The following is a 25,791-nucleotide window of genomic DNA, read 5'->3' on the forward strand; positions in this document are numbered from 1 at the left end:
CTCTGTCTCAGCTAATGTCTCAAGGAATATTTTTAGGATGCTGTGTGGAATGATGGCTGCCTTTAATAACAGTTGATTGTAAGGGAGCAAAATTTAAAGTTAACACATGTATGGCCAAACACACTAGCCTTAAGTGTACAGTTAAACAGTATCAGGAATAAGTATGATAAACAGGACTCGCACTGTTTTGTTTAGAGGTGAGTCTGGGCCATACCAGCTCTCTCTGTGTTCTATACCTTACACAGTGACACAGTTACATTTAGAGATATTTTTGGAATCCTATCCTCTGCAACAATAGTTCTCAACCTTTCTAATGCTGTGACCATTTAACACAATTTATCATGCTATAGTGACCCCCCAACCATGAAATTATTTTCATTGCAACTTCATAACTGTAATTTTGTTACCTCTAATGAATAATAATGTAAATATTTGTGTTTTCTGGTGGTCTTAGATGACTCCTGTGAAAGGGTGGTTCAACCCCCAAGGGGGTTGTAACCTAAGGGTTGAGAACCCCTGTTCTATACAGTTTTGATAAGTAATTTGAATGATAGAACAGAATAGTTTGGTACAACCTGTATTTGCCACCCTCACCAGAGTCTCTAAAATGAATCAGCAATGTGTTATATCCCTCTTCATCAATAAACAAACAAACAAAACATGTGCTTCAAAGACCATATCAGGACACTGAAGGGAATGGCTTAGTGCTTGTCTAGCATGACTGAGATCCCAAGTTCTATCCCCAGGGCCCTCACCTCAAAAGATTTCCCACAAGTGTGAGAAATATTTATAAATAATTTGCCTTCTAAGGATAATATATCTAGAATATATAAAAAATTCTGAGTTTATGCAATCCGAAAGGTTCTCAGGGGTGGTACTGCCTACAAGTGGGTTAGGCCCTTGTCTTAGTTACTGTTCTATTGCTGTGAAGAGACACCATAACCATGGAAACAAGAAATCCTGGGATGGGGGATTGCTTACTGACCATCATGGCAGGAAGTATGGCAAGAGGCAGACAGGTGTGGTGCTAGGGCAGTAGCTGAGAGCTCACATCTTGCAAACACAGTAGGCTTTTGAAACCTCAAATCCCACCCTCAGTGACACACTTTCTCCAACAAGGCCACACCTCCCAGTCCTTCCTAAACAGTTCACCAGCTGGGTGCTGCATTCAACAGAAATTTCAATTCCGCAGACTCCAAAAGGTTCTACAAATATCCAGAAATGAGCTGAACCCAGCCTATAGGAGGATTTCTGGTGAACAGATAAAAGCCACCATTCCTCAACAACTTGTGAAATCAGTTCTCATCTGTCAAAAGGAGTCATTTCCCTTACCTCCGGTAGAAGAGCTGTTTGGCTCCATTGACATATACCTGTGGTTGTGTATCAAAGCCTATACCACCTCCAGGCTCCCTCAGTGCCATAAGTACCTGTTATACATTTCAAAGTCCACACTAGTATCCTAGCCCTTTCCCCTTCCTTCTCTACCTTAGCTCCCTCCAGCTTGTGGGCTTCCCTCCCTGCTTCCTTCTTATAACCGGGTTGTACTCACTATACAGTGTCTATTCTGTCTCTGGTCATTCTACGTCTCTCACAGATAGCTCTGGTCATGTTCAGTCTGCTGCTGTTTCTCTCTGTTCTCTTTCATATCTATATTAAAAATCTCCCCCTTAACCATAACATAAGGCGGTCAGCAGTTTCTTTACTGTGACCCCCTCAAATATGTGGGGAACCAAACATTCAAGTAAATATGGGGGCCATCCTCATTCACTCCATCACAGCCCTCCAACATCAACCATTAATCAAGAAAATGCCCCATAGACACGCCCACAGGCCAACCTGATGGAGACAATCCTTTAATTAAGGTCCGTCCTCCCTCATGACTCCAACTTATGTCAAATTGGAAAGCTGCTAACTAACATACCATATAATACATAATGTTGAGCAGTAAAAAAATAAATAAATAAATATTGCTACAGGCCATAACATAAATGACTCTTGAAAACACAATGCTAAGAGAGCAAAGCCAGGCACAAAGTAGCACACAGTACATAATTTCAGTTATATGAAATATATAGCATAAGCAAATCTAGACACAGAAACTAGATTAATGGTTGCTATAGGCTGGAGGTAGATGGGACTGAGGAATGAAAGGGAAATGGGGAGTCACCCCTCATGAGTACTGTTTCTTCTTCATATGATTTAACCGTTCTAAAGCAATTATGATGGTTCCACACTCTCCCGATTATACTAAAAGATTGGATTATGTAGTTTAAATGGATGAATTACATGGTGCATGACTTACGTTGCAATAAAAACTTTAGGAGATGAGAAATTAGAGACAGAATGTGCATAAAAGTATATAATGATTGGAGAGCAGGAGAAGACAATAACTGGGATAGGGGCCACCATAGGGAGATTTCTCTCTCTCCCTCTCTCTCTCTCTCTCTCTCTCTCTCTCTCTCTCTCTCTCTCTCTTGCTTTGTTTTGTCTTTTTGTTTTGTTTTGTTTTGGAGATAGGGTTTCTCTGTAGCTTTGTAGCCTGTCCTGGAGCTCACTCTACAGATCAGGCTGCCCTCAAACTCACAGAGATCCATCTGCCTCTGCCTCCCAAGTGCTAGGATTAAAGGCATGCACCACCACTGGCCAGCTATTTTTGTCTCTTTTTAAGGACAAAGGATGATCAGCTATCTTGCAATGCATCTGGAAATCATACAACTGAGGCACTACAGATGCATAAAAGTGAAAGCAATTGATGGCTTCTATGTGATCTCTCAGAGAACAGAAGTAGGGTTCAGACCACATACTTTGGTTATATACCTAAGGGAAATTTTCAGTAGGAGTGATGTAGAGGACAGCATACTCCCAAAGAAATTGATAGATTGTATGATGGGAGAAAATGAGAAGAAACTGATCCAATGGCTGTAACATTCTACACCTAAAGGTAGATGCATTTTTGAAAGGGTCCTATATTAAAGACAACAGAAAACAAGTTTGTCACCAAATAGCATTTAAGGAAGGAGAAAGCAAAGGAGGAAGAGAAAGAGAAATGTTTAGAAACTATTTTTCTGGGGTGGTACACTGTCCTTACTGAGATGCAATCCATTATCATTACCTTTAGGTAAAGTGATAGGCCTTCCCTGGGGTGAGCAATACACTGGGTTTAGACCTTAGGTTGACCATATTCATCTGGTGTGACCACTGAGACAATGAAAGGTAGGGAAAAGTGTATAGGACTTCAGTGTGCCAAGGAAATCTGTAGCAGGTTGTTTTTAAAAGGCTGATTCCCTGATCTCAGTCTCAGAGGTTATAAACCAGGCCTGCCGTAAAACTCAGGAGCATGCATTTAAAGCCTAGTCCTGATTGTAAAGCAGATGTTACTTGAAGCAAACACTAGGAAACACAGCCTTCAAGGCAAAAATTCAAAGTTCTTCCTAAGGAGGGCTTGTCTGAGTGACCTGTGGCTACTCAAGGATGGCAAAGTGGCAGAGGTTAATCCTGGGCATGGGGCACCTGATTCTCACTTCTGACATGAAGGATGACCTTACAGTAAGTCTTGATTATAATACAGATCACAGCTGTACACATAACAAGAAAAGGTGTGAAGGACACCTCAACTGATCTGGGTTCTGCTTTTGTCAAGAGTTGGTCTTGCTCTTTCAAGATAACCTTTTCTTCAGAACCTCTTCAAATTCTACATATTAAATAGTTGCACCAAAGTGTTTGCAAGTGGTAGCATGTGGGCTGTGTATACACATCCCCGGGTGAGTTAGATTGTATTATCTGTGCTTATTTCTAAGATTATAAATAGAGAAACTTAAGTCGAACACTTGAAGTAGACACTCATCTTCTCCTAACAAGTCAGTTCATTTGCCATTCACATTTGTTTGACTCAAATATTAGAGCTTACAGTTCTATGCAGGTAGCCCCAAGTGATATATGTAGGAGAAAGTTTCTGTCCTGCCTGCCAGTTTCCAAATAACCTGCAAAGAGACTTAATGTTAATTATAAATGGCTTGGCCAATAGCTCAGGCTTATTAGTAACTAGCACTTAGAACTTAAATTAGCCCATTTCTATTAATCTACATTTTGCCACATGGCTTTTATCTCTATCACATCTATGACATTTTGTTTGTCAAACTCATTTTGCATTTGGCTGGCAACCCTCTGACTCTGCCTTTCTCCTTCCCAGCATTCTCAGTTTGGCTCTCCCACCTAACCTCTTTCTATTCAACTATTTGTCAGTCAGCTTGTTTATTAAACCAATCACAGCAACAAATTTTCACAGTGTACAGGGGGATTATTCCACAGCAGACATCTGCTTCTCCAGACAAGCTGTGTTACACTACACATCTCTTTTGAATGTTCTCAATCAACTTTCATGGTTTTAGCAGTCACAGCAAATAAATGTGGCCAATCTAAAGTCTAAACCCAGTATACTGTCCATCTCAGGGAAGGCCTACCTTTTACCTAAAGGCAATGGTGAAGGGTCCCATCTCAATGATGAAGGGCTCTATCTCAGTGATGAAGGGTTCCATCTCAGGGATGAAGGGCTCCATCTCAATGAGGACATTCTAACCACACCAGCAAAATAGTTTCTAAAATTTACACACACACACACACACACACCATCCTGACTCCTTTGCTCATCACTCTTCCCTGTCTGCAACTGGATTCCAGAAGTTTGGCTCAGTGTTTAGCTGTGGGTATCTGCTTCTGCTTCCATCAGCTACTAGATAAAGGCTCTAGGATGGCATATAAGGTAATCATCAATCTCATTATCGTGGAAGGGCATTTAAAGTAGCCTCTCCACTATTTCTTAGATTGTTATATATTATGGAATTTTTGACCAGTGTCTTATAAATGGATTTTGTTTCTATTCTTCTCTGAAGAACTACTTGAAATTAGTATCATTGTCTCCATAGGCAATGACAACATGTGTTCATTGTTGACACATGTATCTACTTATCATTTTTCACTCCATTTTGGCAGTTTGGTATTAAAGGAGAAAGGTTTTTGGAACAGCATTAAGGTCTATCCCAAGCAAATATTTAATTCCCATGTTGAATGTATAGTTCTGATGCTTGCTTTTTAAAGAATCAACATATTTTCTCAAACACTTCATTTCCTTTCTTTCTTTTGAAACTGGTTCCTCTTATTTCCTTGAAAGTATCAGAGATTCTTTACTGATCATGTCTTGAGTTACCTTGGGTAAATTTTGAAAGAGCTTAACCATAAGATATTAATGGAGCAGCAATGCATACTTCACACAAGACCTAGTCAAGGCACTGGAGTTTTAGAGGTTACAAGATACAATCATTTTATTTAAATTCATCTTGGAAATATCAGGTATCACTAATGGCACAGAGAAGACTGTTGTGTTTTGAATGAACATTGTTTTCAGCCTCCACAGAGGTGTTCTGTGATGCTGTGTGGCACAAGAACGTCAACTCAAGCATTTGCTACCAGTTCAACCTGCTTTCATCTCTCTCCTGGAATGAGGCACATGCTTCATGTCAGATGCAAGGAGGTGCTTTACTAAGTATTACAGATGAAAAGGAAGAAAACTTCATAAGGAGTGAGTATGGGAATGATGCACATTGATACTGATGCAATAAATAATGGCTATTGTGAGCCATTCTGTCCTTGGATGCAAATGTTTTTCTTTTCTTAGTATAGCCCAAGACCTAATTCTGAATATTTAAAACTTAATTTATTCAGTGTGTGTGTTTCTGTATGCATGCATGCAAAGGTCAGAGAACATTTTTACAGAAGTCAGTTCCCTCCAGTGTGGTTGTGGGGTTGTGGGGATCAAACTCAGGTTGCCAGACTTAGTGGCAAGTGCTCTTACTCACTGAGCCATCTCACCTCCCTTCTAATCCTGAACTTTATTTTTCTTTTCATTTTTTGAGAAAGAGTTTCTCTGTGTAATCCTTGCTGTCCTTGGACTCGCTCTGTAGAGCAGGCTGGCCTCAAACTCAGAAGTCAGCCTACCTCTGCCTCCCAAGTGCTAGAATTAAAGGTGTGCACCACCACAGCCTGGCTCTGACTTTTTGTATAAATACTATGCCATCATCTTTGGTACCTACTCATGTCTTAGTTTTCTCCTTGGGGAAGAGAATTTGTAGCTATAGTGTGTGACCTAGGTGAGCTTCAACTCCTGCAAATGGATTAGAGGAGCTCCTAAAGTTAAGATTCTTGTCATCTGCAAAACTTAGATATCCAATTCCATTGATAAATAATTATATTTGTTAATATTAATATATTTATTAATCTATTTATTAATAACCTATCCATCATTTGTGGTGTGCAGGTTCATCACAAAACCTTTGGTAATACTAATGGGCAAAAAAAAAAAAAAAAAAAAAAAAAAACCCTGCATGCTAACTAAATAGTCTAAGTGCCAGCAGTGATGGGAGGGGACACCTTTTCTTTATTCCCACAGCAGGCTAAAAGTGGTCCCGGTCCCTAAGGGACTGCCATTCAGGCAAAATTGAGATTTGTGGCTTTGACAAAGAAAATAATTTTATGGATCCTCAGAATTATAGAGTTGGGGATTTATGAAAAGATATTCTTATATAGCTCCTAGGCTATAGGGTCAAAACAAAGTGTAGAAGTGGCCATTCCTAGTATGTTTGGAGTTTGCAATGTACTGTTGGGGAGACAGCTTTCTTATGATGTCTCAGACTGCTATCTTTAAGGCATGACTTGAGACATCAGTAAATCAATCTTTATGGAAATATCCTTCTGGATAAACTATGTATTGTTCTTATCTGATCCAAGAATGGGATATGAACAATGCTATGGGATTTTTAACTTCGTTTCTAATAATACTTAATAAACATCACAAAAAAACAAAACCCATGATGAAAGGCAAGCTGAGTTTATCAAGACCAAACAGGTAAGGGGTAAGTCAGGGGAACTCACCAACAATACTTTCATTGGGCCCCAGACAAACCCCCAAGTTGTCAATGGTGATGAGCACAGAGGAATAGCTACACTCCATCCCCCACATCAGCCTGGAAGATTTCTTATCTGTTATGAACCTCTATTGGTAAACAGAATTTGTTGTTCAGTGGCGAGGAAAAAAGAATTTAAGAGTAAACTAATGTGAAGCAGGATTAGCGATTTACTAAATGACATTTTTTAACGTGGATGGTAAACACAGGGTTAAGAAAGAAGCACTCAGGGAAGAATAAGGCAGAAACATGGACATCACCATCTCAAGAGAGAGTCTATCTAGATATTTTTACAATGACATGTGTGTGTGTGTGTGTGTGTGTGTGTGTGTGTGTGTGTGTGTGTGTGTGTGTCTGTAAACAATATTTTGCCCTATCAGGTGCCAGTGTCACCTGAAGTTTCCTGACTCCATCAGCAGGATAGGTAAGCCAGACCTCGGATGAAAGGCCTGTTTATTTTCATGCTTTCCCTCCTATGTGCCAACAATTTTTCATAACTTTCTACCCTGCCTCAAACAGGATTGTGACAATGAGCTGGAACTTGTGTTTCCTCTGTCATCCACCCCTCCTCTTCCTCTCTTTAGATCCAGTTCATCCGTGAACCATTAAAGGGTTATTTGGAACTTGGCAGGGGTAGTTCAATAGGTAGGGGTGCTTGTGCACAAGTCTGATGACCTCAGTTCTATCCCCAGGTCCCGCAATGAGGCAGGAGAAATCTAAGTCTGAGAGTTGCCCTCAGCCTGCACACACTCACTGGCGCACACATGTACATTTTAATAACCTGTTAATTTTAAAAACTAATTTGGAAGCATTAAGAACTATTAGTTACTTTTATTGAGTTTCTGACACATTTTTAAATCAATTTTTACTTCATCTGTAGCTTTAGAAATTAAAATTCAACCATATAGAAAGAAAAGCAAATAGGGGGGAAATCTGCCACTTATAACTTAGCTTTAATCATGTCCCACAAAACAAGGAAAGGCATGTGTTCAGACATAATGTTCCAGTTTGCTTTCTAGTGCTCTGATAAACACCATGGCCAAGAGTCACTTGGGAAAAGTGTTTATTTCTTTGTGCACTTCCAGATAATAGTCATTGGGGAGGAAAGTCAGGTCAGGAACTCAAGACAGGAACCAAAGCACAGACAATGTAGGGGTTCTGCTTACTGGTTCTGCTGAGCCTGCTTTCATACCCAGGGGTGGCTGGGCCCTCCCACAACAATCATGAATCAAGATAATGACCCACAGACTTGCCTATAGGCCAACCCGATGGAGGACTTTCCTCAGTAGAGATTCCCTCTTTCCAGATGATGCTAGCTGTGTCAAGATAATAACATAACAAACAAACAAAGGTGGATATCCATGGAAATCAGTACTGTATAAGGCACAAGATGCTGTTAGGTAGTACATGGGTGCAAGGAAGAGAGGGGCACCTGTCGGGTTTGAATCCTCCTACGACCACCTACTGGCAGTTCCTCAAGAAGTGATTTAGCCTCTTGATGTGTCAGTTTCCCCTGTACCAAGTGGAAATAATGATAGTACCCTCTTGGTGATGTACATTACATATCATTATAATGCAGGGAGAGACTTAGGAAAGTGCCTGGCATGCATAACAAATGGTGTGGGTTCACCAATTGACAGCTATGTACGCAATTTTATTCAATTTAACCTGCCTGTGTTCATGTCTGTAGAGGTAAATATATAGTTCTACATTGTGTGTGTGTGTGTGTGTGTGTGTGTGTGCTACATGTGAGGCTTATGTTTATGAGTGTACATATGCATGTGTTCCTGCATACACACAGTTAGAGGGCAGAACTAGATGTCAGACATCTTTCTGTATTACTCTCTGCCTTATTCACAAGTTCAGCTAGGCTTTCTGGCCAGTGAGCTCCTGGAGTCTTGTTTCTGTCCCCAAATGTTAAGGTTACAGCATCCCAGTGACATCCAGCTTCTTAATGAGGGTGCTGAGCATTTGAACTCAGGCCCTGATGATGGCAGAGTGAGCACTCTTTCCCCTAAGCCATCATTTCAGTCCTACATCTTGTTACTCCGTTTAGTTACACAAAACCAGTTTGCTGCATAGTATTGTAGCTTTGTAGAAACAGACTAATCTGCTGTTGAAATAGGCAGATACAATTGTTTTGACATGTGTTTGTTGTTGTTGCTAGTCATTCCTATATAAACCTTAGTGCAATGTTCCACTTGCTTTTTTCTGTGTCTGTGGAATGAGATTCACTGGAGGGAAGAGGAAGCAGCCTTACAGCTTTACAAAGCCAGAGACTCGTCCCAGAAGGACTGTGATAAATGGATGCACAGTGCACGCTTGCCCTTCTCTCACAGTTCTGCACAAGCAGGGAATTATCATCAAAACTAATTTGACTGAATCTTATTGGAGTAAAATACCAATTTCCAAAATCATTACTAATGTGTAATGGGTCTTATGCAAAAGCTTGCACACCATTTATGAATTACAGTTGTTATCTATCTTAACTGCCATAGTCTCTCATGGGAGAATTTTCTACCTATTCATCAAGCTTGAATAGCAATTTTAAAAAAATAAGATCTGTCACTGGATCTTATTTAAACATTTCAAGTCTATAATTAGGCTTTGGGGATTGTTTGGGAAAATAGAAGTCTATTCATAAAGACAGAAACTGTCCTAATCAAAGTATTTTAAGTGATGATACAAGTCTAGCATCTCTTGCTAGTCACTGGTGAATGAAAATTTTGAGATAAAGAAATATCTAGGCTGCCACAAATGACAAAACCATCTAAAGGAATTTAGTTTCAAGTTTATACTTATGTGTTAAAGATAAATTTAGTTATAAAGAGTGGTGTGGGCTTTGTTTGTTTGGTTGGTTGATTTTTTGGTTGTTTTTGCTTGTTTTGTGTGTGTGTACCTTTAAACATGAATTACAAATTGCATGAAGCTTTTGTGTTTTTTAGTAAATAAAATTGCTCAGTTTTGAGTATGTGGAGTAACTTCAAGAATAATTAGTATTTGAATTAGGTTATTTAAAATGTCACTTAGCACTTTGCCTGGGTATGGAATATGGATATGTCTCCCTGTCTTGTCCAGTCCACCTCTCGTCCTCATGGGAAAGTTAACCAATTTTATCCAACAGTACTATTGAAAGCAGAAAGCAGATGGATATCAGGAAGAGACTGGGTATAATGCTACTAAACCTTGGAAAGAGTCACAAAATTAGCCATTTTCACTAAAAGACAAGACATGGGTTGTCCCTACCCCACCCCAGTTTTATTGTACAAAGTAGTACATGTACATACTAGAAAAATGTTTTTCAACTTAGCCACACTAAAAAAAAAACCATAATTATACAATTTCTACAGGCACATTTTTCTATGCTGAGGCCTCCAGAGCCCCGGGCTTCTTACACTATGATGTTTCTATTCAGGCGGCTCCCAGCAGCTCAGCTGGGCTTCCACTCACTAAGTGTGAACACTGGACTCTGTCCCCTCTCTGGAAGCGTGTGAGCTGGGGGGAAATGGGAGAGCCTCGAATCCTGAACAGGGCACCTTCAAACCAGAGCTGGACACTGCTTATTGCTGTCAGTAGGTCGTAGGTCTTGGGAAGCTTGCCGTGTGACTGTGGACGGTCTAACCCTGCTTTGTCACACTGAAGCTCCAGCATGAGGGTCACAAGACCTGTTTTTAATCACAGTCTGGCACTACCTGTGGCTTTATGACATGGAGAAATAACAATTCGAGAAAGTGATGAGTGCTGAGTTTGACTTTCATTTCATTCTGTCTATCTTCTTTTCTGTTCTAATGCCTTGATCATGTTCTCAGGACAGCTGAGCAGGGAGGCAGTAGAAGTATGGATGGGTTTGAATCAGCTGGATGAAAAGGCTGGTTGGCAGTGGTCTGACGGCACAGCGCTCAGCTACCTGAACTGGAGCCCAGGTACCCACAGCACCTCCTCTACCTTCAACATGCTGGGCTATGTTGTAGAATTAAACATAGCAATCCTATAAAAAAAAAAAAAATCTCCTTCTGTGAGTGGTTAATGATTTTTTTCTTTAGGTCAGGGTCTCCTATGCGATACAAGCAAGCCTGAAGCTCTCAGTTTTCCTTCCTAAGCCTCTCAAGTGCTGGGATATAGGTGTATGCCTCCACACCTCATAGTTTATAAATATAGTTTTAGCATTACTAAGTTCTTTTAAGGCAAGTTTTCCAGAAATCAGAAGTCAGAAAGATAAGCTATTTAGCTAGTATTGCAGCAGAATTGGGTTTAGAGATAGACTGCTATTTTCAAAATAGCAACAAATGACAAAATATTCAACTCTACTCCAAAACAACGAAAGTGGCTCTTTAGGCATCTTTGGAAAATCATTGTTATGCCTGGACTTGAACTTGAAAATTACAGATAACAAATGTCCTGTAGGGGGCGCAAAGTGAGACGACTTAAGGGCTAACTTTAAGGGCTTTAGGCTTTAAGGCTAACTTAAGGGCAATCTTGAAGGGCTAACTTTTGTGCTGAAACTACATTTCCATGCGTATTCATTTTCAGAGATAAATGCTGGGCCATTTGTTGAGTATCACTGTGGAACACTGAAATTTGCCTCAGCTGCCTGGAGGAGCAGGGACTGTGAGTCTACCTTGCCTTATGTATGCAAGCGGGATGTAAACTCCACTGCTCATGAAATACTTGGTAAGCACTCTTCCAGTCTTCATTGGTTGTCCACATGCCCACTCAATGCATTAAATTTTTTGGAACTTAGCAAAATTGGGTTTGTGGTTATATGAATAAAAATGTATGTGATCCCTGTCATCCTAAAAAAAAAAATTCATTTACTCAGAACTACAACAGAGTAACATGAGCCAAGCAGACGTGTCTTCCCTTTCTTTTAAAAGATCTTCAATCTTTGTCATTCCACATTAGGAAACCAAATTATGCTTTCTCTTGTAGCATACTTAAAGATAAAATAAAACAACATAGTACTTTTTATAATGTGTATTTTCTTTTTTGTTCACTTTTAACATAATAACTGTATGTGGTTATGAAGTACAATGTGTCTTGATGCATATGTGTATTGTGCAATGATCATCACATCCATTACCTCAAACTATCACTTCTTTGTGGTGATACCATTCAAGTGCCTCTCTTCTGGCTATTTGAACAATATGATGTATTAAGTCTGGTCACCTGGCATGCAACAGAGTCAGGGCAGTTCATCCTGACTCCTGCCCTCTCCTGTAGTATTTCAGGAGGTTTCTACCACATCCCACGTCTCATATCAGTAACACATTTCCCTACTAAAATGCTGAGCAAAATTTGGGTTATATTAAGACTCAAATAATACCTAGTTATAATCTAGTATGATGTAACCTAGTCCAATTCTATCATTTTCACTGTTTTTTATTCATCTGCATGTATCAGTGTGTGCATTACGTATGCATTGACAGTGTCCATTATATGTACAAAGTGCATACATATGGTGTATGTGCACATGTGTATGGGTGTGTATACCATGTGAGCATCCTGAGGCCAGAGGATAACATCAACACCATTGAATGAAAAGACTTTTCTTTCTCCAGTCCATGTCCTTATGACATCTTTGTCTGGTTTTCTGTTTTGTTTTTCAAGACAAGATTTCTCTGTGTAACAGCCCTGGCTGTTTGTACACCAGACTGGTCTTGAACTCAACAGAGATCTGCCTGCCTCTGCCTCTGGAGTGCTGGGGTTAAAGACGTGCACCACCGCCCAGATGTTCTTATGACTTTTGTTTAAAATCATTTGCTGCAACGCATACTCTCACTTCTCAGTTCTCTATACTGTTCCACTGTTCAGTGTGTCTGTCTTTATGCCAATCCTATACTCTTTTTGAATAATAGAGTTTTGTAGTATGTTCCAAAGTCAAATAGTCTAACACCCGTTTTGTTCTCTTTGCCTAGGGTGGCTTTGACTATTTGAGGGGTTTATGGTTCCAGATAAATATCGAGTCTCGCCCATTTAGGTCTATGAAGAACATCACTAGTATTTTGATAGCAAATGCACAGATTATATGAACCACTTTGGGTAGTGTGAGAACTGTAGCAATAGTGATTTTTCCAATCCACGTATAATGACCATCTTCCCATTTTTTGTATTCTCTTTAATTTTTTCATTAATGTTTTACAGACTTTATTCCAGAGAATTTTCAACTCGGGTAATTTTTTTCTCACTCTATTTTTCATATTTATTATAAATTGGTTTTATTTCTATATCAGATAATCCACTGTCAGCTTATAGTCCTGAATTTGATGTGTTGTGTCCTGCAACCTTGAATTCATTTATTATTTCTAATAGTTTCTCTGTGGGGTTGGGGAGGGTCTCTGTGTAAGATGATGGAATCTACACACAGGGACAGTTTGAATCCTCTTTATTTCCTTCTTTTGACAATTGCTGTGGGGAGGACTCCAGGAACTGTAGGACAAAAGTAGTGAGAGTGTGACAGATTCAAGGACAAAGCTTTCAGCTCTTCTCTGCTCAGTTTACACTATAAAGCATTTCTAAAGCAATAAAGTGTTGCTGGGTTCAGCACTAAGCACCACATACACCAGGAAGTAGAAGCAGGAGGGTCAGAAGCTAAATGCAGGGTGAAGGAAGGAAACATAGAAGGGATAGAAAAATATTGCTCAAAATAAAAATCTTTCAAAAACAAAATTTGATGAATATATGAAGGGATAAAAGCGCACGGGAAATTTAAAAGGGACAATTCCAAAATCACAGAGGTGAAAAGAGGAGGTCCTAAAGTGACTTCTTTCTGGGTCCCCAGAAATTGCCAGTTTCAAGTATGGAGGGATTAGTCAGCTGAATGTGAAGATTCTTGTCCTGTTGCTTTTGTTGCTGCTGAATGTAGATTAAACAAGTGTTAATGTCTGCCAGTTGTCTTTATAACAGGAATTTTCTTTCTCTGCAATACCAGTGGCTTCTGCTGGCCACACTTACCGTTGCATTCTATGAGATGGGTAAATATGATCACCCTCCTGAAACTCCTGATCATACCCCCTGGGGTGGCTAATGTTTTACCTGAGGGTTGTCCTCAGGTGCACAAAGCAACCACAGCACTAAAACAAGTGCAAGCAGAGAACCCAGCTTCATTTTCAAGACTTTTTGAGTATTGTCTTAGTTCCTTTTCTACTCTGTGAGGAAATACCATGATGAGGACAACTTATAAAACAAACCTTCAATTAGGCTTACAGTTTCATAGAGTTAGAGCCTGTGACGGCAAAGGAAAAGTATGGCGGCAGGAACAGCTGAGAGCTTTTGATCCACAAGTAGGAAGAAGAGAGGGCACACTGAGAATAGTGGGAGGCTTTTGAACCTCAGAGCCTATGCCCAGTGACACACCTCCTCCAACAAAGCCACACCTCCCAAACCCTCCCAAACAGTTCCACCAACTGGGGACCAAGCATTCAAGTGTATGAGCCTATGGGGGCCATTCTCATTCACAATGTTAGTGACCCTGCTGGAGGGATGGTGTGATATCACACATACATTTAGAACTGCAGAATTCCCGCACTCCATCACTCTACCCCGGTGAATAATGGATAGATTATTCAGTGACCAGAGTTATCGAACTCCTGGCTTATTCTCAATTGGTGAGCTGTTGGTTTGTTTGGGGGTTTTGTTGTTTGTTTTTTTTTTTTTTTTTTTTTTTTCCCTGATTTTTCTCCTTCACTGGCTTTCACAGAAATAACCTTTAGTCCACCATCATGCCCAAAAGTCAATGTCTTCCTTTCCATCTCTGGTTTTACTTGAGTATTTTTGTTTTTTCTTAATCGAGCTAAGGAATTGTCTGTTGTGTTTGAAGAATCTAACACATTGTTTCAGTGACATTTTGTATTCTTTAATCTCAATTTTATTCATTTTTACTCTGATCTTTATTTATTTTCCTCTGTTAATTTGAAATTTGGTTTGCTCTTCTTTTTCTGGCCCCTTGAAGGCGTAACACCGAATTGTTAGAATTTTCTATCACTCACATGTAAGGGATGATAGCTACACACTTTCTCGTCAATGCTGCTTTTGCTTTAACCCATAAATTCTGGCATGTTGTGTCTCTATTCACATCTGTTTCAAAAGAATTTTTAAATTTCTTCTCGATTTATTGGCTGGTCAAAAGCCAATCATTTAATTTACGTGCATTAGCATGGCGTCCTTTCTTGTTCCTGCCTTCTAGTTTTCTTGCATGGTGCTGAAAAAATAGTCGATGTGATCTCAGTTTTTGTCCATTTGTTGAGAATTGTCTTGTGGCCAGGCATATTATCTGTCATGGAGAATGATTTATGCTTATGGTGGAAAATACAGCTTAGGCAGCTGTTGGAATGTTCTGTAGATGTCTGTAGGGCCATTTAGCCATGGGTGCAATTTGACTCTGCACTTGCTTGGTTGGTTTTACTGTGCGCAGTCTGTGTGTCACTAAATATAAGGAGCAATTTCTCAACTACTGCTATATCCGAGTTCCGAGTCTCTTTCTTCATTTAAGTACAGCCTTGTGTGTGTGTGTTTTGGGGTTTTTTTTTTTTTTTTTTTTTTGAGGCCAATAAGCTTGAAAAAAGCAGATGGTTTTAGTTGGGCAGTGGCGGTGCACACCTTTAATCCCACACAGGGGAGGCAGGCAGATCTCTGTGAGTTCAAGGAGACAACCTGATCTACAAAGAGAGTTCCAGGACAGCAGGGAAATCCAGTCTCAAAAAACAAACAAACAAACAAAGAAGCAGCAGCTGTTTAAAATTCTATGCAAGCTTTCCCAGACTGATTTCTAGCAGGTTCCCCTTCTGGAACCTTCTTTTAAGTAGTAGATACAGACATAGTTTTCTGAAAATTCCCATACTTATTGTCATGCTGCAGCATCTGGCCATCATAAGACTAGTTCTTTATTTTGTTTCTCTTAATCTGGCTCTGTTTGTGTCCTTCTGCCTAGAAATGCTAGTCTGGATAGTTTTCCCACATCCAGTATTGTCAGCACCAGATAATGTCCAAGTCTAGTTTGCTAAGAGTTTGGCATTGATACAATGTCATTATGACAGTATTAGAGGGCAATCAAAACCAGGTTTTCTGAAAATACCATTAAAAAACTAAGAAAACATTTAGACAGAGGGGAGTCTGCCCCCACAAGCCTTTCCTGGGAGCCACGGCATACCCAGGTGCATCATTCACTTACTAACCCACTGTCAGACATGGAAGGATTCTCCCCAGTTCTGGGCAGAGTCATCAGGAATGGACCTATGTCGTACATATGTCCTCCAGGCTGTGCTGCAATTCAAAGCCCTGTGCTAGCATTCACTCCCTGCCCTCTAGCAGGTGTGCTCCTGATTCTGCCTCAGCTCCTGAAGTTGGAAGGCAGGTGTTAGTTACAGCGAGCTTCCTGGCCAAGTGCAAGGCTAGCCCCACAGTCACTAGCTTTTGTGGCAGGAGTTACAGACCTCTGCCTAGCACTGGGCCTCACATCTAAGACTGCACTTAATTCTGTCTTCCTCCTTAAGAGGGTTCTCTGTGCTGTGCTGCTTGGAGGGTGGGGAAAGGATGAAAGGGACAGCATAAGGATGGTTCCTTCCTGCCTTCTCCATTGTCTTCTCACCTCATTAGACTCAAAGGGGCCACTATAACATCTTGTCTGCTATTCTTGGCTCTTGTGGAGAAAGTCTGTTGATAATCAAGGGAAACTTTTTCTTTTCTACTGTTGGAGAATAGAGACTGCACCCCCACAGCTGGTATGTTAGATAAGCACTCTTCCAGCCCTTAATACCATCTCACCCAGCCTCTAAGGACTCAGTCTCTCGGGTCCTACCACTGTCTCCCTCTCAGAAACTCCTCTGTGAACTTTTTTCTTACCTTGAGAGTAAAATTTAAAATAACTTTTTGTTTTGTTTAGGTTGATAACCATTGACAATATCTAAATGTTCTAACATTCTCTGGCTATGATTCCAATTGACATCAGAGTCCTAAAAGCAATTTTGAAAGAATTGTTTCTCAAAAAGTAATGAAACCATACCTATCTGAACTAGTTCTGGAGGGAGACACTTGTTACCAATTAACAAAATATCCTCAAAATGTAATCACCAGTCAGGGACAAGCTCCCTCAAAATCGAGAGCTGAAACCAGACCTGCACACCACCACCTGCTCAAGTGTCCAGAGCTTCCGGGCCACTGACCCTGGGAAACTTAATCCAGAGTTCACACCCTCCCAGTGTGATGCCACAGATACCACAGTGACTTGGTGGACAATAGTGAAATTTCATCATTCCTGTTCTGAAGGAAGTAAAAAGAATTTTATGCTCTTTTAACTGGAGGATAAGTATCTGCTCTACCTACCTGCTACCTACCCACCTACCTTTCCTATATAAAATCCTTAGATAACAGAACTTTTACAATATAAAAACATTTCTAAGTGAGCTGACCAGTTACATTGTCTTTCTGTCTGTCTGTCTGTGTCTCTCTCTCTCTCTCTCTCTCGTGTGTGTGTGTGTGTGTGTGTGTGTGTGTGTGTGTGTGTGTGTGGTGTTGCCTATATGTATGTATGTGTACCATGTGTGTGACCAATGCTTGTATAGTAAAAACCAGAAGGGGGAGGGGCTCCAGATCCTCTAGAACTGGAGTTACAGATGATTGTAAGTCACCATGTGGGTGCTCGGAATCAATTTTGTGTTTTACTTAGTAAAAGTGATCACACTGATGGCAATTTGTATAAAGGTGTTAAATAATGTTGGAAGTAATTGTGCAAGTGATGGTTTTTGTGTTTATTTATAAAGAAAACAACTCTTGGAAATATCATGCCACTCACTGTGATCCTGATTGGACTCCCTTCAATCGCAAATGCTACAAACTTCAGAAGGAAGAGAAGACCTGGCATGAGGCTCTTCACTCTTGCTGGTCTAATGATAGCGTGTTGATGGATGTGACTTCATTAGCAGAGGTGGAGTTTCTTATAAACCTTCTTGGGGATGGTGAGCACCAAAGACCTTTATTTAAGACCTATGAAATAGCATGTTACTACTTTTTAATTAGAGTTTAAAAGAAATTAACTAAACTATTTAAAGGTGATTGCTTATGATATATATTTATGGTTTATATATAATATGTGATTATATGGAATATATATTCAAAGTTTTAAAAAAATATCCAGAAACACAACTCACTGGAGTCGTATAAGTCATATATTCAGTAGCCATGTAATATTTGCCAAATAGATTAGATTTTTTTTTTAATCTTAAATAATAACAACTAAGACCTTGGGGGCACCAAACCCATACACTTAAGGCTCTGGAAAATGTATGGAGACAGAACAGAAGGATTCTGAGAGCCAGAGAACCAGGATGCCTGCTGTAAGACAGTATCTTCTAGACATAACAGGCAAGTAGTGCACATGAAATCTTAACAATACAGTTGACTAATCAAGACCTGCATAACGACGGCACCAGTTGACATGCCAAAGAAGATAGGGGAGATCTCACAGGACTCCACCCCTAGATGAAGCACTCTAGCCAATCAATGGCTACAGACAGAGGAAGAGTCAGTTTTCTCCAGGGACAAGCCCCCTGATAGGTTATTCAGTCCCAAGTGGTCAGCCTAAACACACACACACATTCACTAACTGGACTCAATAGGTTATATACATATACGTAACAAAATAATTAAGACGAAGCCTCGGGTGTTGATGGTGCCTTTAATTCCAGCACTCAGGAGGCAGAGACAGGCAGATCTCTGTGAGTTTGAGGTCAGCCTGGTCTACAGAGCTAGTTCCAGAACAGACTCCCAAAGCAATACAGAGAAACCCTGTCTCAAAAAAAAAAAAAAAAAAATTAGAAAAGATCAAGAAATCATGAATTTGGGAGGGGGACACAGAATAGAGAAAGAGAAGAAGGGGTAGACATGTTGTAAACACAATACACATTAAATTCTCAGAAAAATTAAAAAGTTAAACTTAAAAAAAAATCTTAAGGGGTAGAAGTCACAAAAGTCATTCCTTGCTCACACCTTTAATCCCAGCATTCAGGAGGCAGAGACAGGTGGATCTCTGTGAGTTTGAGGACAGCCTGGTCTGTAGTGCAAGTTACAGAACAGCCAGGGTTACACACAGAGAAACCCTGTCTCAAAAAAGAAAGAAAGAAAAGGAAGAAAAAGGGAAGGAAGGAAGGAAGGAAGGAAGGAAGGAAGGAAGGAAGGAAGGAAGGAAGGAAGGAAGGCCATTCCTTAGAATTTCTATGCAAACCCTAAACTGTAATCAGCTTTATGGCCACTGGATAGCCAGTGTGCTGTGCTCTCATAAAGGGGGGGTTGTTCAGTAAATAATGTGAGTAACTTCACTTGGCTTGGTGATTCTCAGACTGTGTGTCATGCTCAGAGGTTCCAGGCTGCTGGGTCTCCCATCTTCCATTCTCCACAGCAAACCAGGCCCCACCCTTGGCCCATGACATGTATTAGCCATGAAGTCTTCCTAAAAAATCCTAGAAATTATTGATTTCATTTTCATGTGATTAAAAACAAAAATAAACAAACAAAAACCAAAAACATCACTCATCTCTAGGAGGTGAACTTTATAATGGTAGGTTTTAGCTTGCAAATATACTTCTATGTCTTTTTCCTCTAATCCTTTGTGGTTAGGATTAAAAGAATCCTGCAGGGTCCCTGGTAACAACAAGGACACTTGAATGTCTCTCTGCTACCTGGCATTTCTCACTGCATCCTGGCTGTGAGGCTTTGTTTGTTTTTCCAGCAACCCCACTGTTCTGTGTTAATGCCAGGAGAGCTTCTGCTTGCTTTATTGTGTGGGGCTGAGGAGGAGGGAGACAGAAAAGCATTCAAGTTACACTATGATTAAGAGTTCTGGTGGTGGTGGTGTTTTTAATGTTCCCCTTTCAAAATCCAATTAGCCTCTTAATTTTTTCTTTTCTTTAGGCAAAAGCAAAACTAGACATTTCAGGTCACTTTGAACATAGTGGAGGAGCTGGAGAGCTAAACTTGCTTTGGGTTTAGCTCATACTATCTTACTTGGAAGGCCTGGATATTAGAAGGAAAGAGGTCTAGACAGATATTTCATAGTGAGATTCAAACAAGATTTATCACATAAAGGAATAATGAGAGTCACACATGAAAGGGTATAGCTCACTGATAACCTGGGTGCACTGTACAATATTCAAATGATGTCTAAAAATAATTTGCATTCATTTCTTACAGAAAATGCATCAGAAACATGGATTGGTTTGAGTAGCAATGAAATTCCAGTTTCCTTTAGATGGTCCAGCGGCTCCCCTGTCTCCCTCACTAACTGGCAGCCTCTTGAGCCTCGGGTTTTTCCACAGAGAAGTCAACTGTGTGTTGAAGCAGAACAATCTGTAAGTTGAATCATTTGATCAGTTTTGTGGTATTGACACTGAGAACCTCCATGGCCCAGGTCTTGTGTCATGGTATAGATCAAGAGAAGCAGACACTGCTCTTCATGGGGCTTCCTTACATATGGTAAGGGCTAAGAGCATTATTCTTAGGGGAGAAGGAAAAAGCTTGAATTAGAGCAGGTGCTTCAGATAGGATAAGAGTGGGAAGCCTCTCCGAACAGATGATGTTTAAGCTAGGACTTCAAAAAACACAAAAACCCTTACACAACAGAAGAAAACTTCCAAGAAAAGCACAAAGGCAGACAAAGGCTTGCCCTCTTCAATAGCCAGACAAGTGACTGGTGGTAAAGAGGTGACAGATGGGACAAGGGGAGTACAAGAAACACTGGTTTATATACCAAGGTATAGGAGCCATTAGAGTGTTCCAAGGACACTGAAGGGGAAAAAAAATCTGACTTGAAAAAATAACTGTGGTCATAACATACAGAATGGTTTGGAAAGGACAAAATAGCAGAGAAACAATTTGGTGGCTGTTCTGTGTGGTGGCCTAGGGTGAAGGCTATGCAGAGAAGAGTCATGTTTCAAATAACAAGATTCATTGCTAACTAAATTTTGTGCGGAGGGCCAGAGGCAGGTTTTTTTGGGTTTGTTTGTTTGTTTGTTTTGTTTTTGGTTTGGTTTGGTTTTTTCTTGAACAAATGCCACTATGCTAGTGAAAGACCCACAGAGCGTGGATCTTCACGCTCCCACTCAGGAAAGGCGACACCTCAAATCACTCACAAGAAGCGGTCTTGATGTAAAAGCATGAGGTCTTTTATATTCCAAGTGCACTGGGGTCCCCAGTCATGCGCCACACAGGGGTAGAGTACAGAATTGAGACAACTTTTATAGGGTTATAACAAAGCCCGTGCATCATAAACCAATCATCTCATAGCATCCAGAGCCTGCGCTGTGCAGGCCAATCAATTTAAACCATCCAAGCCCACGCTTTATAGACCAATCAGTTTTCTATAGCCCTGGAGGTCTGTATTTGTGCAGGCTCCTGGGTGGGATGACAAATGGCAGTTAGGTTAGGTCACGGGGCGGGGGGTTTCACGAGAAGTTTACAAAGTCAGGTAAGCGCCCGAGGAGTGTGACCTTTCTCGCCTATTTACTGGCTGAGAGCAGGATCTGGAATTTAAGGTATTTAGTATTTTTAAACTTCTAGCTTCCAGGGGTCAGTGGAGAGTTAGGCTGTATTTTTTCATCCTTACAGTAAACAGTGGCGGGGCAGCCCTCCTGGTGCAGAGAAGGGGGAGAAAAAAGCTGGAGGACACTGGAGAGTGATAGTTTTAAAGCTCCATTAGCTTATTAACAAGAAAACCACTGTGCAAGATGTGAAACCTCTTTGAAGACTACCGATGGATGGCAAACCTCACTCTCACACGAATGGAATGGAGCCAGGGAGACTTCAGATTACGCAGAATTAGCTTAAGTCCAAAATATCTGAATAGTGTATTAAACATTTTAAACAAATAATCCTCTCTCTGCTCAAATCACTGTAGAAGCCCTGGCCTAGTTTAAGGAGGCTGGAAGACTTGATAGGTGTCCTCATTGTCTCTAAGCACGGGATGTTGTGTCAAGTTCCCCCCCAAGAAACAGCTCATTAAATGCTACGTAAGTAGCTTGACAAAGTAATTGTGCCAACCAAACATGAAAAAATTCCAAAGCACTTACTTCTGTGACACATTACACTTTTGTGTCTTCTGAGGCTTGCAGAAACATGCGCATTCATAATTATACATGCTACCAATGTGTGGCTGAGTGGCATTTGAGGAGGAAGCAGCAGTGATCTCTTTAGATGTCTGTCGTGGATCTAGCTCTGCTGAAACCCAGCATGGTTACAGGAGCTGATGGTTTTTGAGTCACTGGTTTTATATATAATTAAGATGACTTTCATTTCCTATTGCCTGCTGTGACTATTTCACTCACTATATTTATAGAACAAAAGCTAACATTTGGATAGGGATTGTTTTAATTAGTGTATATTCATTGTACACAGTAATGGGGTTATAATGACATTTTTGTTCAAGCATATCACATACTTTGACCACATTTCAGCCCTCTTTACCCTTTCATCTCCCTCTTCCTCAACAGCCAACAGCCCCCCATATTGTGAATGAGTGCATGGTGTGTGTGTGTTTGTGTGTGTGTGTGTGTGTGTGTGTGTGTGTGTGTGTGTGTGTGTGAAACCTAGGCTCCACATAAGAGAAAAACATGGGATAGTTGTCTTTGTGTCTGGTTTATTTTAATTGTGCTCTCTAATTCCTGAAAAACAAAGGTTTTATTTTAAGAAAATAAAGATAGATGTTGATATTTGTGCTAGCTGGTTTTTATGTCAACTTGACACAAGCTAGAGGGATCTGAGAGGAGAGAGCCTCGATTAAGAAGGTTCCTCTATAAGATCAGGCTGTAGGCAAGCCTGGAGGGCATTTTCTTAGTAATGATTGATGGGAGAGGGCCTAGCCCACTGTGGGTGGGGCTACTCCTGGGCTGGTTGTCCTGGGTTCTGTTAAAAAGCAGGCTGAGGAACCCATAATGAGTAAGCCAGTAAGCAACCCCAGGGCCTCTGAATCAGTTCCTGCCTCCAGGTTCCTGCCCTGTTTAGTTCCTGTCCTGACTTTCTTCAATGATGAACAGTGATGGGGAAGTGTAAGCTAAATAAACATTTCCTCCTCAAGCTGCTCTTGGTCATGGTGTTTCAATAGTAACCCTAATTAAGAAAATGTTGTGTGGATCAGAACAATGCTGTTCTGAGAAATTTAGTAGTGCCCCCCCCCCGTAACTTACTAACTCCTTAAACAATAAGTATATGGACCATTGAAGTTAACATTAATTTCCATCAAGTAGATCTCAGTATGAATATAATAATGTTATATGAATAAATAATTATTATCATTAATTTTACTTAAATACAGCTAACATCTAAATTTGAAGGTGAGAGCTATTCATTCACTCATCCTCCCAACAGCTACACCTGTATTATGCCTAACACTGTCCTGTAGCATGATGACTTTCTGGAAGATTCCATGGGGTGCTGCTCTTACTGGTGAAGATGTCAGCATGGTATTTCCCAGAAGGTCATTGGAAGACTCCAAATTCCCCTAAAATCCTGAATGTCAGAACTCCACCTGAAGTTTGAATTGAGTAGTATTCATCTAAGGACCTGTTTTATATTAAAAGTCATCTGTGACAATAGTCTGTTTGCTATTTTATTATGATCAGTAAAAGACCAGTGGTTCTCAGCTTTCCTAATGCTTCAACCCATTAATACAGTTCCTTGTGTTGTGGTGACTCCCCAGCCATAAAATTACTTGCATTACCACTTCATAATTGTCATTTTACTACTGATATATATATATATATATATATATATATATATCTGCTATGAACTATAGTATAATTATGTGATATGCAGGAAATCTGATATGGGTAAAAGGGTCATTCAGCCACCAGAGGGGTCATGGCCCACAGGTTGAGAACCATTGCTTAGGTAAAAGTAATAGAAAACCTAGAGTTGTCTATATATGAAGAAGAAGCTGGGCTGGGGAGATGCTTCAATGGGTATCAAGTACTTCTCAACAGCACGAGATCCCAAGTTTGTCTCGCTAATGAACATGTAAAGCCTGAGCATGGTGCCATGTCTGTAACCCCAGTGGGGAGGAAGGAAGAGACAGGCAGATCCCTGGAGCTAGTTGGCAAGTCAGCCTAGGCAATAGGTCAGCTCCAGGCTCAATGAGAGACCCTGTCTCAAAAAATAAGGTGGAAAACAATTGAGAATGGCCCTCAATATTAACTTCCAGTTCACACACACAGATGAGCATGCTCACCACCCCAACACATGCATATCTACATATACATGTACATTCACCACACATACATCAAAAAAGAAAAACAGAAGGAAGGTAAGGAGGGAAAAAGAAAGAGGAAAGAAAGAAGGAAGGAAAGAAAGAAAGAAGGAAAGAGAAGGAAGAAAGGAAGGAATGAAGAAAGGAAAAAGGAAAGGAATGAAGAAAGGAAAAAGGGAAGGAAGGAAGGAAAAAAGAAAGGAAAAAAGGAAGAAGGAAGGAAGGAAGGTAACCTAGGTCTTGGCATGTCTGTATTTCTAGCCCTAGTACTTGGGAAGCTGAAGCAGGAAGATTGCTGAACTGAAGAAAATGTAGACTATGTAGTCAGTTCTATGCCAGCTTGGAACTGCATAGTGAGACCCACTCTCAAAAAATAAAATGTTTGATTAATTAAAGAGAAAGCTGAGTGAGGAAGGGTATTGGAGTCTAACATGAATTTTGACCCTAGGAATGACTCCTGGTAGCTTCTGGGTATTTCCAGCAGCAACTAAATTCTTCCTCATTTAGGTCCCCTCAGCTCTGAACTGCATTCGCCCTATCACAAGCAGAGACAGTCACCAGGCTTCTGCGTGACCAGGCAGGGTTCTGGGCCATCACCCCACTGGGGATGCTTGCTAGTCACAGCTTGGCCACTGACTAACACTCCTGCCCACCAACACCCTCACAGAATCTACTCACTCACTGTGACACTTTTCCCTTTAGGAAGGATACTGGAAACTGAAAGACTGTGAAGAAACACTTTTTTACATCTGTGAAAGAGCAGGGCAAGTCCTTGCTGATGAGGAATCAGAATGTCAAGAGGTAAGTGTGGCGAACACTGCAATGGGTACCTGGACTACAAAACTAAAGGAATGTGACCACAGTGGGCTAAAGGGGATCCCTTCTGAGTGGGTATCTCCCCATTACTAGTCAGATGTCAGCTGGGGGCACCACAAACCTTGCTAGCCCTCAGAAGGATTCGTCTTACTGTGCACTTTGACCCAAAACTGATATATTCAGCCAGGCAATGGTGGTACAGGTCTTTGATTCCAGCAGTCAGGAGGCAGAGGCAGGTGGATCTCTGTGAGTTCAAGGCCAGCCTGGTCTACAAAGCCAGTTCTAGAACATCTAGGTCTGTTACACAGAGGAAACCCTGTCTTGTGTGTGTGTGTGTGTGTGTGTGTGTGTGTATAACCCTGTTATTCCTTCTATAAAAACAATGGTAATCACATGACACCCCATCACACATGCTCCTCGCGGTTCTCAAATAGGATGCCAGGGAGTGTGCACACATTCTTCAGAGGCAGGATTCAAGCATCTGCTGCCAGGGCCCTGCCTCCCTTTCACCCTTCTTAGCCTTAATTGTTGGCACAAATACATTGCTGGGGGAAGTGCACATATGACATATTTGTTACTTGGGAAAGGGATGGTAAGGCTGTGTTTGGTGTGACAAGTTATTTTTTATATACTTTAAATAAAAAGCTATTGCTTTAGCTTTAAATCTAAAAAGTAAACTATTATATGCTTCAAGTTTCTTTAATGCATTTAATATTTTGCAGTAAAGTTTTTTAGCATCTCTGTCTTTCTGTTTCTCTCTGTCTCTCTGTGTCTGTCTCTCTGTCTCTCTCTTCC

The 25,791-nt window shown here is 40.6% G+C and overlaps 1 protein-coding gene across 1 annotated transcript in view; it reads left to right on the forward strand.

The window, feature by feature from the left end:
* The window catches only part of Pla2r1 (phospholipase A2 receptor 1), a 113,489-nt gene that overhangs the window by 21,715 nt on the left and 65,983 nt on the right, over window positions 1-25,791 (forward strand). The window contains exons 4-9 of the mRNA XM_051184602.1: window positions 5,402-5,575; window positions 10,766-10,879; window positions 11,487-11,627; window positions 17,711-17,905; window positions 20,136-20,293; window positions 24,883-24,981. Of these exons, the coding sequence (XP_051040559.1) occupies window positions 5,402-5,575; window positions 10,766-10,879; window positions 11,487-11,627; window positions 17,711-17,905; window positions 20,136-20,293; window positions 24,883-24,981 (881 nt within the window). The remainder of the gene's footprint in view (window positions 1-5,401; window positions 5,576-10,765; window positions 10,880-11,486; window positions 11,628-17,710; window positions 17,906-20,135; window positions 20,294-24,882; window positions 24,982-25,791) is intronic.

The sequence above is a fragment of the Phodopus roborovskii genome, unplaced genomic scaffold (genome assembly GCF_943737965.1).
Source record: "Phodopus roborovskii unplaced genomic scaffold, PHOROB, whole genome shotgun sequence".
NCBI classification, from domain to species: Eukaryota; Metazoa; Chordata; class Mammalia; order Rodentia; family Cricetidae; genus Phodopus; species Phodopus roborovskii.